Genomic DNA, 15,427 nt, shown 5'->3' with positions numbered 1-15,427 from the left:
AAATGAAAGAAAATCTGCTGTCCTTATCTGGTCTGGCCTACTGTGATTCCAGATCCACATTAATGTGATTGACTCTTAACTGTCTTCTGAAATGGCTGAGCAAGCCAAAATACTCAAGAGTAATGAGGGGCGGGCAACAAATGTTCATCTTGTGTCCACAACTCGAGAGAATAAAGAGAAAAGCCCAGCGATAGGCACAACAACCAATGATGGCTCCATCAAACTGGATAGTGCACAAGGTGCCTGTAGGTGAGAATCTTAAGGTGATCATGGAGATGAGGAGGAGTAAGGTCATGGCAACATCAATGCCATTGAAGGATCATCACAAAGTGTGATTTCATTTTTGATGTTTAACAAAGTCTTGATGTCACAAAGTAGAAAGCTGTGTAATGAAACTGCTTAATGTCTCTGGGTTTTCTGAATGTTCTAACTTCACCAGGTTTGGTGTGTCTGTTGTCTGGCAGGTATCAGATTTGGTGAAGGAGTTTAATCGACAGGACATCACTGTCTGGGGCAACACCAGTGACAATATTGTGAAGAAATGTTACAAGACGGTAAGGTTTACTGCAATATGGGAGATACACCAAGAGATCCAATAGGGAATTCGGAAGAAATCTTTTTAATCAGAGTGGTAAAAGTGTTAAAAGTTTAGCCTCACTAAACTAGGCTACCAATGGATATTAAAGATTCACTACACTGTTGGAAGAGCAAGTTGTCCTCCTGGTTGTTTGCTAATATATCTACCCTTTGATGCTAAGGGGTATGAATTAATTAATCTTTCAGATCAAAGATGGTTCGCATAGAAACAGCCATGTTGTTTGTACAACAGTGGCTGCATGGCCAAATGTAGATTTTATTTTCATGGCATATGACTGGGCCAACATGTACTGTCTATTACTAGTTGCCCTTGAGATGCTGGTGAGCTGCCATCTTTAACTGCTGCAGTCAACATGCTGTAGGTTGACGTACAATATCTTTGGGGAGGGAATTCCAGGACTTTGATCCAGAGACAGTGAAGGAATAGCAATACATTTCCAAGTCAGGATGGTGAATGGCTTGGGGAGGAACTTGCACATGTATCTGCTGCTCTTCCCCTTCTTGATGGAAGTGGTTGAGAGTTTGGAAGATGCTGTCTAAGGGGTCTTGGTCGAATTTCTGACATTGAATATTTTTTAATATAGAGGTAGATAGAATATTGCTGGGCAGAAGAGAATCAAAAGCTATCAGGAGTAGCTAGGAATGTGGAATTTGAAACACAAACTGTTGATTTTATTGAATGGCAAAGCAGGATTGAAGGATAGAATGCCTGTCTTCTCCTAATTTGTATGTTCATACAGGTAAAGACTGGCTGTGTTATTTACAACAAGCTTTGTAACTTGTCAATCCTTGTCTAAAGGACTTTCTCTTTCTTTCCTTGACAGAATCCGAACATTCCAATCTTGTTCAGTCTGCAGCGAGTGCTTCTTATACTGGGGTTGTTTTACACTGGGCTCCTGCCTTTCTTCCCAATTCGGGAGCAGTTCCTGGAGATACCCATGCCCTCCATTATGCTGAAGTAAGTGAACTCTTCTGCTGTCTGCAATGTCATTGTGTAGATTACAGTTGCCATAATAACACTGTTGGGTGGATTGGCATTTTAAGGGTAAATAAACAGGGTGGAGCAGATTAGCATTGTCATGGCAGATCTATTGGAAGGATTGGTCATGTCATGGATGGTGAATTGATACCTTTTATATTGGTGGCAGGGCTAATTCTTGTCGTGCCCTCTGTTTGCTTTACTCCCCATTAGATGTCATTAACGCCCCCCCCCCCCCACATTTGCGCTATGGGTTTGCATGGGTGCTTTCCACATTAATGTAAACTGTGGACTAGGTAAGCCACCTGTTCAGCCTTCAGTTATCTGGCATCATTGTATAATCATATTGATACCCCACATCCCAACGACAGCAGGCATGATGGACAGTGCCATGGAGTGCAATCCTGCTTGAATTTTGCCACCCTGTCAGCAGCATTTTTGGAGTTCTTCATGGCACTTCACTAAACCCACTAACCCCATTTCTCCTTTAGTCTATCTTCAGAACATCAGCTTTGTAACAGGTATGTCGATAAAGCGGAATTTAAGAGAATTAGTAAAGGAACATAGAAACAGGAATATGCCATTCAGCCCTTCAAGCCTGCTTTGCCATTTTATTTTACTTGCCATTGTTTCATCTCAATTGGTACTATGACCAAGCAAAACTCTAGTAACAAAAGCAAAATGCTGCAATTGCTGAATCTTTGAAATTGGAAAAAAGGTTGAAAAGTGATTGGTATTTTTCTGTAATAAAGGTGAGAAAGAGCAAATTGAACAGAAGAGAATGTGATCTTCAGTGACGGTGACCACAACTGCCTGACCTTTACCATAACCACGGAGAGGGATAGGACAGACAGTATGGGAAGATATTTAATTGGGGGAGGGGAAATTATACTTCTATTAGACTGGAGCTGTGGAGTACAAATTGGAACAATTGTTCTACGGGAAATGCACAATAGAATTGTGAACGCTGTTTAAGGAGCACTCGTTGTGAGTGTTGGATAACTTAGTCCCACTGAGACAGGCAAGGAATGGTAAGGTGAAGGAGCTTTGTATGACAAGAAGGGAAGCTTTTCGTCAAGAGGGAGGAAGAAGCTCACTTAAGGTTGAGGAAGCAAGGATCTTGCACAGCTTTAGAGGATTACAGGATAGCTAGGAAAGAATTCAAAAATTGACTGAGGAGAGATGGGAGGGGACACGGAAAAGCGAAAAGGATTAGGGAAAACCCTAAAGCATTCTACACTTGTGTGAAAAATAAGAAAATGATCAGAGAGGGAGGGTAGGGCCGATGAGGGATGGTGGAGGAAACTTGTGCCTGTAGGGAAGGCCCTAATTGAGTTTTTTGCTATGGTCTTCGCTAGAGAGAGAGAGACCTTGTTGATAGTGAGAACACAGTGGACCAGGTTATTAGGCTTGAACAGATTGATATTAAGAAAGTGGATGTGCTGGAAATTCTGGTAAGCATAAAGATAGATAAGTCCTCAGGGCTGGACCGGATATATCCAAGGTTACTACGGGAAGCAAGGTATGAGATTTGTGCACCTCTGGTGGTGATTTTGCATCCTAATTCTCTACAGGGGTAGTACCGGATGATTGGAGGGAGGCGAATAGGGAAATCCCAGGGAATTACAGACCAGTCAATCTTACATCTGTGATAAGCAAGATACTGAAAAATATTCTGAGAGACAGGATTTATGACTATTTGGAAAAACATAGTCAGCATGGCTTTGTAAGGGGCAAATCATGCCCACAAGCCTTATTGAGTTCTTTTGAGGATTGTAAAGATTGTAGGGAAGGGATTTAGATCCGCAAGTAGGTGTTAATTGCAGAACATGAGTCAGTTCTATTAAAAGCAAACTGAGAAACCAATCAAGAAATGGAGAGGTGTGGTGGTATAGAGATATGAGGAGAGGAGGCAGGGGATACAAAATGGAGGTTAGAGTTTTCATAGTTCATGCTCTGAAGTTGTTGAACCTGATGTTGAGCCTCGAAGGCTGCAAAGTGCCTAAATGAAAAGTGAGGACTGCTTCTCTAAGTGGCTTTGGGCTTCATTGGAAAACAAGCAGACCAACAACAGAAGTGAGAGTATGGGAGCAAGGAGTGGCTCATTCTTGTCGAAAGAGCAGAGATATACTGCAAAGCAGTCATCCCACCTGCATTCAGTCTCATTTACAAAGTCTATTAATCTTGGTCTTGGTGAATTTGTGTCAGGAGTGTAGTGCTGACAAAGCACAGCAGGTCAGACAGCATCTGAGGAACAAGAGAATTGACGTTTCGGGCATATTCCTGATGAAAGGCTTGTGCCCGAAATGTCGATTCTCCTGTTCGGATGCTGCCTGACCTGCTATGCTTTTCCAGCACTACACTGTCGACTCTGATCTCCTGCAGCCCTCACTTTCTCCTTGGAGAATTTCACTTGACCCCGCTAGCTTCCACAGCTTTTTGGGTCACGTATTTCTAATTGTACCCTCTGTGTGAGACATTGCTGTCTGATTTCACACCCACATGGCCAATATTACATAGCCTAAAATTTAACTTTCAGAAGTTTGGACATCACATTCTTTTTCCTGAGGTTGATCTTCAGTTTGTGTAACCACCTCAACCTATCCTATCTAACAGACTCCAATCTGCACCATTTCACCAGATGTATTATGTTTTAGCTGCTCTCTCCAGAGATGTGCCACATTTGGAAAGGTCTATAATTCTGCCACTTGGTGTTTTCAGTGTTGGAAGTGTCACAAGTCCCTGTTACAGGTGATGCAGGCAAGGCATTAACAGGAAATTAATGCTACATTTCCTACCCCACCAAATAATGTATTTTTGCTTCATATCCAGGTTAAAAGACTCAAAGAAGATCTCAAGGATTTACCGGTTTATGATTTGGCTCGCTGACACGTGAGTCCTTGCAATGGAATGGACATTGAGTTGCTTGTTCCTCTATTTGTCTGTCCCATCCTCATCCCCATCCCTCACTCTCTCTCTCTCTCTGTTTCTCTTTCCTCCTCTCTGGATACAAAGGTACTGGGAATGGTGGGAAAAGAGAGAGAGATGATCAGCTGTGATCTTTCTGAATGACAGCAGGGTCAATGGGCTGAATGCCGTCTTTTCGCACTTATTTCCTTTGTTCCCATCTATTTCTCTCTCCGTCTCTCTCTGTCTTGCTGTTATACTCTCCATGTCCTCCTCTACGGGGAAATGAACTTCTCAATTTCCCTGTGACTACAGGCTGGGGAAATTGGGGAAACTCAGCTTTTAGGGGAATGTGGGTTGCCTCAGTCTTGCATTCACACAGCAAGTTCTTGAGGTCTGCAGAGATGCATGTTAACCCTTAATGGAGTTGGAGGGACAGGGCATCCTCACATGAGCTGGGTATTACATGGGCCTGTGCTGTGGCTGGGAGACAGTGAGGCAGCTCCTTTAGTTCAGCCAGAGTACCAGGGTAAAGTGAAGCTGTGTCTCCAATTGCTCTTTGTGAAAACCCTTGAACCGCTGCACAAGAGTAAATTCAGCTTTGTTGGGAATGTGAATCCCAAAGTTAATTGTGCTATTTCTCATTTCCACTCAGTTTGCTAATGAGGACATCGCTGTTTGAGCATCTGAAAGCACGAGGCATTCAGGTAAAATGTGCACTTTTATTGTGTAATGCCTGTGTGACTTCAACATCTGAGATCCTTGTGGAAGAAGACTGTTTGTCCTCCAGTTTTAAAAGAAACCCAAGGCATTTCTTTCTTATCAGGACACTATCTACATTGAGGCATGAGAGGATTTGATAACTAAAACATCTCACATTATACTTTGGCAGAAAGACCTTAGACTGTGGTCTTTCACCACTGGACCTCAGCAGCAGTTGCCCTAAGTTTTAGTGCATCCCTCAGTACAAAGTCCTTGACCTTGGAATGTGCCAGTCTGCAACACTCTGTCAAGGCCAACTCCTAGGTCTGGAAGACCAACAAATTTTGGGCAGGCCAAAGGGCATCTTTCACCGGGTTCATGGTCCTTCAGGCACAGTGATGTTCATCATGGTATGTGTCTCGGGGAGCCATAGAGCCATATGTACAAAACTCCGGTTTGGAAGAATAATGTCCTTTCCAAGGTTTACTCATCTTTGTTTGATAGAGCATCCAATATTTCCTTTGTTTTCCAGTCTTCTTTCAGCAGTCATAGAGATGTACAGCATGTAACACACCCTTTGATCCAACCCGTCCATGCCGACCAGATATCCCAACCCAATCTAGTCCCACCTGCCAACACCTGGCCCATATCCCTCCAAACCCTCCTTATTCATATACCCATCCAATTGCCTCTTAAATATTGCAATTGTACCAGCCTGCACCACTTCCTCTGGCAGCTCATTCCATACTCGTACCACCCTCTGTGTGAAAAGGTTGCCCCGTAGGTCTCTTTTATATCTCTCTTCCCCCACCCCCCCGTCCTAAGCCTATGCCCTCTAGTTCTGGACTCCCCAACTCCAGGGAAAAGACTTTGTCTGTTTATCCTCTCCATGCTCCTCATGAGTTTGTAAACCTCTATAAGATCACCCCTCAGCCTCCGACGCTCCAGGGAAAACAGCCCCAGCCTATTCAGCCTCTCCCTGTAGCTCAGATCCTCCAACCCTGGCAACATCCTAGTAAATCTTTTCTGAACTCTTTCAAGTTTCACAACATCTTTCCGATAGGAAGGAGACCAGAATTGCACGCAATATTCCAACAGTGGCCTAACCAATGTCCTGTACAGCCGCAACATGACCTCCCAACTCCAATACTCAATACTCTGACCAATAAAGAAAAGCATACCAAACGCTGCCTTCACTATCTTATCTACCTGCGACTCCGCTTTCAAGGAGCTATGAACCTGCACTCCAAGGTCTCTTTGTTCAGCAACACTCCCTAGGACCTTACCATTAAGTGTATAGGTCCTGCTAAGATTTGCTTTCCCAAAATGCAGCAACTCACATTTATCTGAATTAAACTCCATCTGCCACTTCTCAGCCCATTGGCCCATCTGGTCAAGATCCTGTTGTAATTTGAGGTAACCCTCTTCGCTGTCCACGACACCTCCAATTTTGGTGTCATCTGCAAACTTACTAACTGTACCTCTTATGCTCGCATCCAAATCGTTCATGTAAATTACAAAAAGTAGAGGACCCAGCACCGATCCTTGTGGCACTCCACTGGTCACAGGCCTCCAGTCTGAAAAACAACCCTCCACCACCACCCTCTATCTTCTACCTTTGAGCCAGTTCTGTATCCAAATGGCTAGGTCTCCCTGTATTCCGTGAGATCTAACCTTGCTAATCAGTCTTCCCTGGGGAATCTTGTTGAACGCCTGACTGAAGTCCCTGGAGATCACATCTATTACTCTGCCCTCATCAACACTCTTTGTTACTTCCTCAAAAAACTCAATCAAGTTTGTGTGACATGATTTTCCACACGCAAAGCCATGTTGACTATCCCTAATCAGTCCTTGCCTTTCCAAATATATGTACGTCCTGTCCCTTGGGATTCCCTCCAACAATTTGCTCATCACCGACGTCAGGCTCACTGGCCTGTAGTTCCCTGGTTTGTCCTTACCACCCTTCTTAAATAGTGGCACCACATTAGCCAACCTCCAGTCTTCCAGCACCTCACCTGTGACTATCGATGATACAAATATCTCAGCAAGAGACCCAGCAATCACTTCTCTAGCTTCCCACAGAGTTCTCGGGTGCACCTGATCAGGTCCTGGGGATTTATCCACCTTTACGCATTTCAAGACATCCAGCACTGCCTCCTCTGTGATATGGACATTTTGCAAGATGTCACCATCTATTTCCTTATGGTCTATATCTTCCATATTCTTTTGCATCGTAAATACTGATGTAAAATACTCATTTAGTATCTCCCCCATTTTCTGCGGCTCCACACAAAGGCCGCCTTGCTGATCTTTGAGAGGCCCTATTTTCTCCCTTGTTACTCTTTTGTTCTTAATGTATTTGTAAAAACTCTTTGGATTCTCCTTAACCCTATTTTCCAAAGCTATCTCATGTCCTCTTTTTGCCCTCCTGATTTCCCTCTTACGTATACTCCTACTTTCTTTATACTCTTCTAAGGATTCACTCGATCTATCCTGTCTATACCTGACATATGCTTCCTTCTGTTTCTTAACCAAACCCTCAATTTCTTAAGTCATCCAGCATTCCTTATACCTACCAGCCTTTCCTTTCTTCCTAACAGGAATATATTTTCTCTGGATTCTCCTTATCTCATTTCTGAAGGCTTCCCATTTTCCAGCCGTCCCTTTACCTGCGAACATCTGTCCCCAATCAGCTTTCGAAAGTTCTTGCCTAATACCGTCAAAATGGGCCTTTCTCCAATTTAGAACTTCAACTTTTAGATCTGGTCTATCTTTTTCCATCACTATTTTAAAACTAATTGAATTATGGTCGCTGGTCCCAAAGTGCTCCCCCACTGACACCTCAGTCACCTGCCCTGCCTTCTTTCCCAAGAGTAGATCAAGTTTTGCATCTTCTCTCATAGGTACATCACATATTGAGTCAGAAAATTGTCTTATGTACACTTAAATTCCTCTCCATCTAAACCTTTAACACTATGGCAGTCCCAGTTTATGTTTGGAAAGTTAAAATCCCCTACCATAACCACCCTATTATTCTTACAAATAGCTGAGATCTCCTTACAAGTTTGTTTCTCAATTTCCCTCTGACTATTCGGGGGTCAATAATACAATCCCAATAAGGTGATCATCCCTTTCTTATTTCTCAGTTCCACCCAAGTAACTTCCCTGGATGTATTTCCAGGAATACCCTCCCTAAGTACAGCTGTAATGCTATTCCTTATCAAAAATGCCACTCCCCCTCCTCTCTTGCCTCACTTTCTATCTTCCTGGAACGTTAAGCCGCCAGTCCTGCCCATCCCTGTGCCATGTTTCTGTAATTGCTATGATATCCCAATCCCATGTTCCTAACCATGCCCTGAGTTCATATGCCTTCCCTTTTAGGCGTCTTGCATTGAAATAAATGCAGTTTAATTTATTAGTCCTACCTTGTCCCTGCCTGCCCTGACTGTTTGACTCGCTTCTGTTCTCAACTATACCAGTCTCAGATTGATCCCTTTCCTCACTATCTCCCTGGGCTCACCCCCCCACCGTACTAGTTTAAATCCTCCCAAGCAGCTCTAGCAAATCTCCCTGCCAGTATATTAGTCCCCTTCCAATTTAGTTGCAATCTATCCTTCTTGTACAGATCCCTTCTACCCCAAAAGAGATTCCAATGTTCCAAAAATGTGAATCCTTCTCCCATACATCACTCCTCAGCCAGGCATTCATCTGCTCTATCCTCCTATTCCTGCCCACACTAGCTCGTAGCACTGGGAGTAATCCAGATAGTACTACTCTCAAGGACCTCCTTTGAAAATTTCTGCCTTACTCTCTGTTATCTCCCTTCAGAATCTCAACCTTTTCCCTTCCCATAGTGTTGGTTCCATTTGGGGACAATGACCTCTTGCTGGTCCCTCTCCCCCATGAGAACATTCTGCACCCTCTCTGAGACATCCTTGATCCTGGCACCAGGGAAGCAACACACCATTCTGCTTTTTTGCTGCTGGCCACAAAACCGTCTGTCTCTACCTCGGACCAGAGAATCCCCTAACACAATTGATCTCTTGGAACCAGACGTACCCCTCGTTGCATTGGAGCCAGTCTCAATACCAGAAACTTGGCTGTTCGTGCTACATTCCCCTGAGAATCCATCACCCCCTACATTTTCCAAAACAGCATACCTGTTTGAAATGGGTATATCCAGAAAAGACTCCTGCACTAGCTGCCGACGTCTTACCTTTCCTGGGATTAACCCATCTATGTGGCTGTATTTGAGACTATTCCCCCTTTCCTATAACTGCCATCCATCACATACTGTTGCTGTTGCAAATTCCTCATTGCTTCTAACTCTCTCTCCAACCGATCCATTTGATCTGATAAGATTCGCAAGCAACAGCATTTATGGCAAATGTAATCCGCAATAACCCTTCAACTCTCTTTAAACTCCCACATCTGACAAGAAGTACATAGCACTCTACTAAAGGTCATTTTTTGTTCCTTCACAATCTACAGACCCAGAAAATAACACCATCCTATTCCTCTACAAACACTGCCCCAGGTTAAATTAATAGTTATGGCTTATATTTTAAGTTTAATCAAGAGACATATCTCCAAAAATATATAATCAAGAAAGAACCAACTCTACTCACTACTGCAGACTTTCTGTAGGCCACACTTAAAACAACAATTAACTTATCTGATTCTGTGCTGTGAACTTGGTCCAACAGTTTCTCCAAGATCAGTTGTGAATTTCACTTTGTTAATTTTCCCAGATGCACTCTGATGTCCAGCGATACATGAATTCAAACAGCAAAGGCAGTGTCAGTTTCTCTCTCTCTCTGTCTCCCCCTCCCCCACTTCTCTCTCTCTTTCTCCTGAACTGACCTCACCATGTGCTTCCTTTGTCTGTTCTTCTCCCTTTTTAAAACTGCTGTTGTTTTGACTTTTTTTTTCCCCAAATTTCCAAAACAATGCAACAGCACATAAAACAGTAATTGTTGCTCCTGGGATTTGAGGAAATCACTCCAGCACCTAAAATACCTCAAAAAGGAGCAGCTGTGAAATTTTTCCCGTCCTCCATCTTGGAATATCCAGAATCCTTCTCAAAACCAGAGTTGGTATTTCTAGCAGCTTGCTTATATTAAGAACACTTTGCCCCTCCTTACTGTATATACTTTGACTTTTTCAACCAATAATGAACTTTCTGCAAATCACATTGATCTCAGTCAAGAGGCAATGAAAGAAATTCTTAATATCAGGATTAGGAAGTCCTCCTAAACCATACTAAAAATCCTCATTTCTCCTATCTTCCATTCACTGACTGATGGGAATAATTTACATCACCTTACCGGCCCTTTATTTCAAAGCTTCCACCTCCGCTCCTAAAAATCCTAAGTTTAGTTAAAACCTGCCTGTTTTTGTCATACAGGCTCACTGGTTGCTGCATGTAGGTCATTCTGCAGGGCATTGTCCTTCACTTCCAAACCTTAAGCAGAACATGCAAGATTTAGAATAAGTTACAGGCTCCCTTGTCTACCCCTAAAAGCAGACACCCCAAAGGCCCATCACTTGTGAATGCACATCCATCTAACATCCTTAAACTTAAGTGCTCACAGGGCAGCTACATTCTGAAAACTATAACAAGAAAACTGTGTTCTGATGCTCAACAGCACACCCAAATCGCACTGAGTTCAAAGCTTCCTAGACATGTAGCCTTCTAAAATTCCCACATGGCATGAGAACTGCATGTTTCAAACCTTACAGGAGGATTTAACTTCTCAAGTGGGTTAAAGCAATGATGTAGTTTTTGGGGTCTTAAGGGGAAGGAGGGGATATTGTAAGAAATTCACAAGCATCTCAGTATCTCGTCAGGGTGCAGTGGGGGCTCAGGCTGAGTGTGTTTTACATTGTTGATGGGGGAGGGGGAACAAGTGTGGAGGAGGGGATTACAGGTCATTCTGCTAGAACAGGACAGTTGCATACCTCTGCAAACTCTCACTATAGAAAACCGCATTATTGGAAAACACAGTAGAAAATTACACTGTAGAAGATTGCTATAGAAAATCACTACCTGCTCAGTAGAAAATTTGCGTTATCCAAGCAACATCCCTAATTCATTACATTATAGCCGATTTGTGTTAACACAACACTCATTACACCAGAATGACCTGTAGTTTGTTGACCTATAACTTGTTCCCTACCTGTAATCAGCTTCCCTGTTCTTTTCACCTATAGATTTACATATGGGTCTTAAATGATGAACAAGACTTCAAGAGGGCCTTTGATTTGGGAGCGACTGGTGTCATGACAGACTATCCATCCCAGTTGAAGAAGTTTCTGGAACACTATCCTTGCAGAGATCAGTAGGAATGGAGATGGGAAGGGCATGGGTGAAGGTGGGTGACAGAGAGGGGAAAGAGGCCAAAGAAAACCCTTCAGCTTATGATACCAGCTTTGGCCTGTCAATTCAGTATTCTTGTAATACAAGCACCCATTACGTTCACTGCAGCAAGAGCAGAGCAGTTCCCAATCATTCAGGCTTGTTCATTGTCGGTTAACACTAATTTTGGGTGCAGAAAACGTTCATCTTTTAACGTTAATAATTTTGTTTGAAGCATCTACAAGAACTGAGTCTAGTTATTTGAGGGCAACACCCTTCTCCTTGGTCAGGAATATGACACGTTTATCTTTTGTTACTGACTCATGTAAGTTTGTATATAAAGCAACCTAATGGATTTATATTAAGATGATATAGTTGAAACCATTGAATCACAGAATCTTACTGCACATGAGACCATTCAGCCCATACCGGTACTGGCTCACTGCATGAGATATCCATTTAGTCCCAAAACCCAAACTTTTTTGATTATTAATCCTGTTAATTTTTGAAAGTGTTGATTGGAATCTACTCCCACCACGCATTAAGCATTTGAATACCGCATTCTGGAAATGTTTAGGCTAGTGACCTGTGGAAAGTCAATTTTTGTCGATGTGCTTAGAGTGTATGCTCACTGTTGGCCTAAAAGAGGTTTAGGTGGAGAGGGTTGTGATATATCAACAAAGAATCCATACCTGGAATATGGCATGGCAGTGTGCTGAATGTGGTTGATGTTTTGCATCCTTCTCTCATCAGGATAAGTGCAAAAATGCCAAATTTCAGTTAGTCACAGCTAATTATACCAAAAAGAGAAAAAGGATGCGGATTTCTTGAAAGTCAGTTCCAGCTGAGGCACCATCATGGAGGAAGAAAAACATGGGGAACTATAGGCTTTGCAAAAATAAAGGCTCAAGATTACTTTTGTTTGTGAATAATGCAGAGACTGTTTGTTTGTATGAATGTTGGCTGCTTATGACAAGAATAAATGAGTCATTTTCTAATTGTCCAAGAGCTTGAGGAGCCTGTAGTTCCCTGTTGCTTCTGCCACAGCAATGCCTCAGTTGATCAGAGTCAGCCTTTCCAACCAATTGGTATTCCATTTCTTTGTAATATAAGCAGTTTTGCTTGTTAGAAATTTGACATTCTTGCAATTGTGTTGAAGACTGCAAGGCAAAAAAGAACTTCACCATGTTCCTCTCTTCAGCAGTAGGGGGTGTTAACTGTCTCTCTCTTCAGACAGCAGAGACCTGTATCACCATTGTTTTCCATTTTTATTTTCTTAAATACAAGAATCAGTAAAAGGAAGTGATTTTTGTTAGTATTGCAGGATTGAAAGAGGAAGCAGATGGGGATTTCCTACTTTGTATGTGGTTCAGTTTGTAGCTTCAAAATCAGGCCTCAACTACTTCTGACTCTGCTTTTGAGCATTGTGATTTTGGGGAGAGGGGTAGGTGAGGTGGAAGAAGTAAATGCTTCTAGTTTTGAGAAGTTGATTAAAAACAGCATCTCTCTCCACCCAAACTGGGGAGGGTAGATGAATAAAATCTTGCCAGGCTTCAATGAGTAAGGAGACGTGCTCCCATTGAATTAACTCCGAGAGGTCCAAGTCTTAATCACAAGGTAATAAATTATATTCTTTTATGGTTTATGAATCTCTCCTTATTCATTTGCATCAACAATTTGCTTTTACATAGCACCTTTTAATGTTGTAACATGTCCCAAGGCTCTTCACAGATGCATAACAAAATGAGAGGCAGAGTCACATTAGAAGATAACAGTGGACAACAAATTGCTCAAAGGAAGGATTGTTTGATTTAAAGAATGGCTTGGAGGAAAGGAAGAGAGACAGATGAGTTTAAGGAGGCAATTCCAAAGTTTAGGATCCAGATGACTGCATGCACTGTTGCCAGAGACAAATTGGAAATGCGCAAGAGGCCAGAATTGGAGGAGCATAGAGGTCTCAGAGGATCATAGGGTAGCATGAGATTAAACTGATAAGGAGAAGTGAGGGTTATGAAAGCAAGGACAACACTTTTAAAATCAAAACGTTGCTCGTCTGGGTGCCAGGATAGGTCAGCAAATTCAGTGTGTGGGGATTGAGCAGGATTTGTTTGAATATACAATACATAGTCATAGAGTCATACAGCACATAGAAACCGACCCTTTGATCCAACCAGTCCATGCTGATCATAATCCACTAAACTAGTCCTACCTGCCTGTGCTTGGTCCATGTCCCTCCAAACCTTTCCTATTCATGAACTTATCCAAATGTATTTTAAATATTGTAACTGTACCTGCATTCACCACTTACTCTGGCAATTCATTCCACACACAATGAACTGTTTTAAAAAAAGTTGCCCCATGTGTCCTCCTCTCACTTTAAAAGTATGCCCCCTAGTTTTGAACTTCCCCCACCCAAGGGAAAAAGACCCTTGCTAATCACCTTGCTCATCCATGCCCCCCTTGATTTTATTAAATGTCAATAAGGTCATCCCTCACCCTCCTACACTCAATACTTATATTTATCCAAATTAAAATCCATTTGCCACGCCTCAGCCCTTTGATCCAATTGATCATGATTTCTTTGTAATCTTAGATAGCCTTCACTGCACCACACCAATTTTGGTGTCATCTGCAAACTTATTAACTATGCCTCCTATGACCAGGAGAGCACACTCCATTTGAATGCTTTTTGATTGATATCCTGCCTGTTGCTGTTTTCAAATGTGGACTCTGACTGGGATAGAGTTTACTGGGACAGGGTACCCAGCAATGACCTTAATCCAAGTGATTCCCTTCAGCTATTTTTCCATTGTATTGAAGCCCAGTTCACTTTGTTTATCTCTCCACCGATAGTATCAGAGCTGCTGAGTTTCTCCAGAGCTTTGTTTTGGTTTAAGATTTCCAGCATCTGCAGTTCTGTTTTACCTTAAAAACTGACAGGCTTGCTCAGCTATTTTAGGATAGTTATGAGTTTGGAGTCACATGTAGGCCACATGGCTTATTACCAGCAGTCATTGTCAGGATCACTGTTCAATTTGCCTTCTGTTCCAGCGTCATGAATTGTACTAAAGCTGCCCTGATGGGATTTGGACCCATGTCTCCTCAGCATGAGCATGGGGCCTCCTAAAATAGTACCATTCTGCCCCATGTATCAAAATTTCATTGAACTGATGAGAACTCTTTTAATTCAGGTAATGCAGATGAAAGACCTCCACTCCAAACCTTTCCAAGGCACAGTATCTGAGTTCAGATGGTAGTGATAGACTGTACTTTCCTGATGCATTAGAACAGGCACCTCTTCAATTTAAGTGCAGTGTTGGGATTGTTTCAATGTTTTATTGTAGCTTTTTTAAAAGAATGATTGTATTAACATTTGCTGGTCATCAAATGTTTGGGTTTTATTTTTACTTATTTGTTAAATGTCCTACTTGCTGCTGAAATGGATTCATGGACAAAATGGGGTTTTCCACTGTAATAATTCAACTTGGATGTATTTTGTGTTGGTCTAAACGCTGTGCGTAAGTTAACAATCATTAATGTAATTAAAATGTTGTGATTTATTAGTGTTAATGTTTTTTAAAATCTTTAATATACTTGCCTGTTTTAGTGTCTGTTGTGATTTATTTACAAAGTGCGAAATGTGTGGTACCTTACCCTTGTCTGTCTGGTCCCCTCCTGGAGTTATGCACAGACTCCTACTCTTTGCAGTCGAGACAGTCAAGCCACCACTCATGATATCCAGATTACATTGGTTATAATCAACTAGATGGGAGCAAGAAAGGTTGGCGAATTTAAAACAAGTTATGTTGTATCACACCAGTTTAACAGGACAGTCTGGATCAGGGTTGAGAGTGTGTTGCTGGAAAAGTACAGCAGGTCAGGCA

The 15,427-nt window shown here is 42.3% G+C and overlaps 1 protein-coding gene across 1 annotated transcript in view; it reads left to right on the top strand.

The window, feature by feature from the left end:
* The window catches only part of gdpd1 (glycerophosphodiester phosphodiesterase domain containing 1), a 58,961-nt gene extending 43,819 nt beyond the window's left edge, over positions 1 to 15,142 (top strand). The window contains exons 7-11 of the mRNA XM_043718145.2: positions 465 to 554; positions 1,422 to 1,555; positions 4,409 to 4,468; positions 5,139 to 5,190; positions 11,399 to 15,142. Of these exons, the coding sequence (XP_043574080.1) occupies positions 465 to 554; positions 1,422 to 1,555; positions 4,409 to 4,468; positions 5,139 to 5,190; positions 11,399 to 11,530 (468 nt within the window). The 3' untranslated portion in view covers positions 11,531 to 15,142. The remainder of the gene's footprint in view (positions 1 to 464; positions 555 to 1,421; positions 1,556 to 4,408; positions 4,469 to 5,138; positions 5,191 to 11,398) is intronic.
* Positions 15,143 to 15,427: the final 285 nt, after the last annotated feature.

This window comes from Chiloscyllium plagiosum, unplaced genomic scaffold (genome assembly GCF_037043375.1).
Source record: "Chiloscyllium plagiosum isolate Xiang-an unplaced genomic scaffold, Cpla_swu_hap1 HiC_scaffold_31, whole genome shotgun sequence".
Taxonomy (NCBI): domain Eukaryota; kingdom Metazoa; phylum Chordata; class Chondrichthyes; order Orectolobiformes; family Hemiscylliidae; genus Chiloscyllium; species Chiloscyllium plagiosum.
Note: the sequence above shows the minus strand (reverse complement) of the source record. Positions and strands in the feature narration are given on the sequence as shown.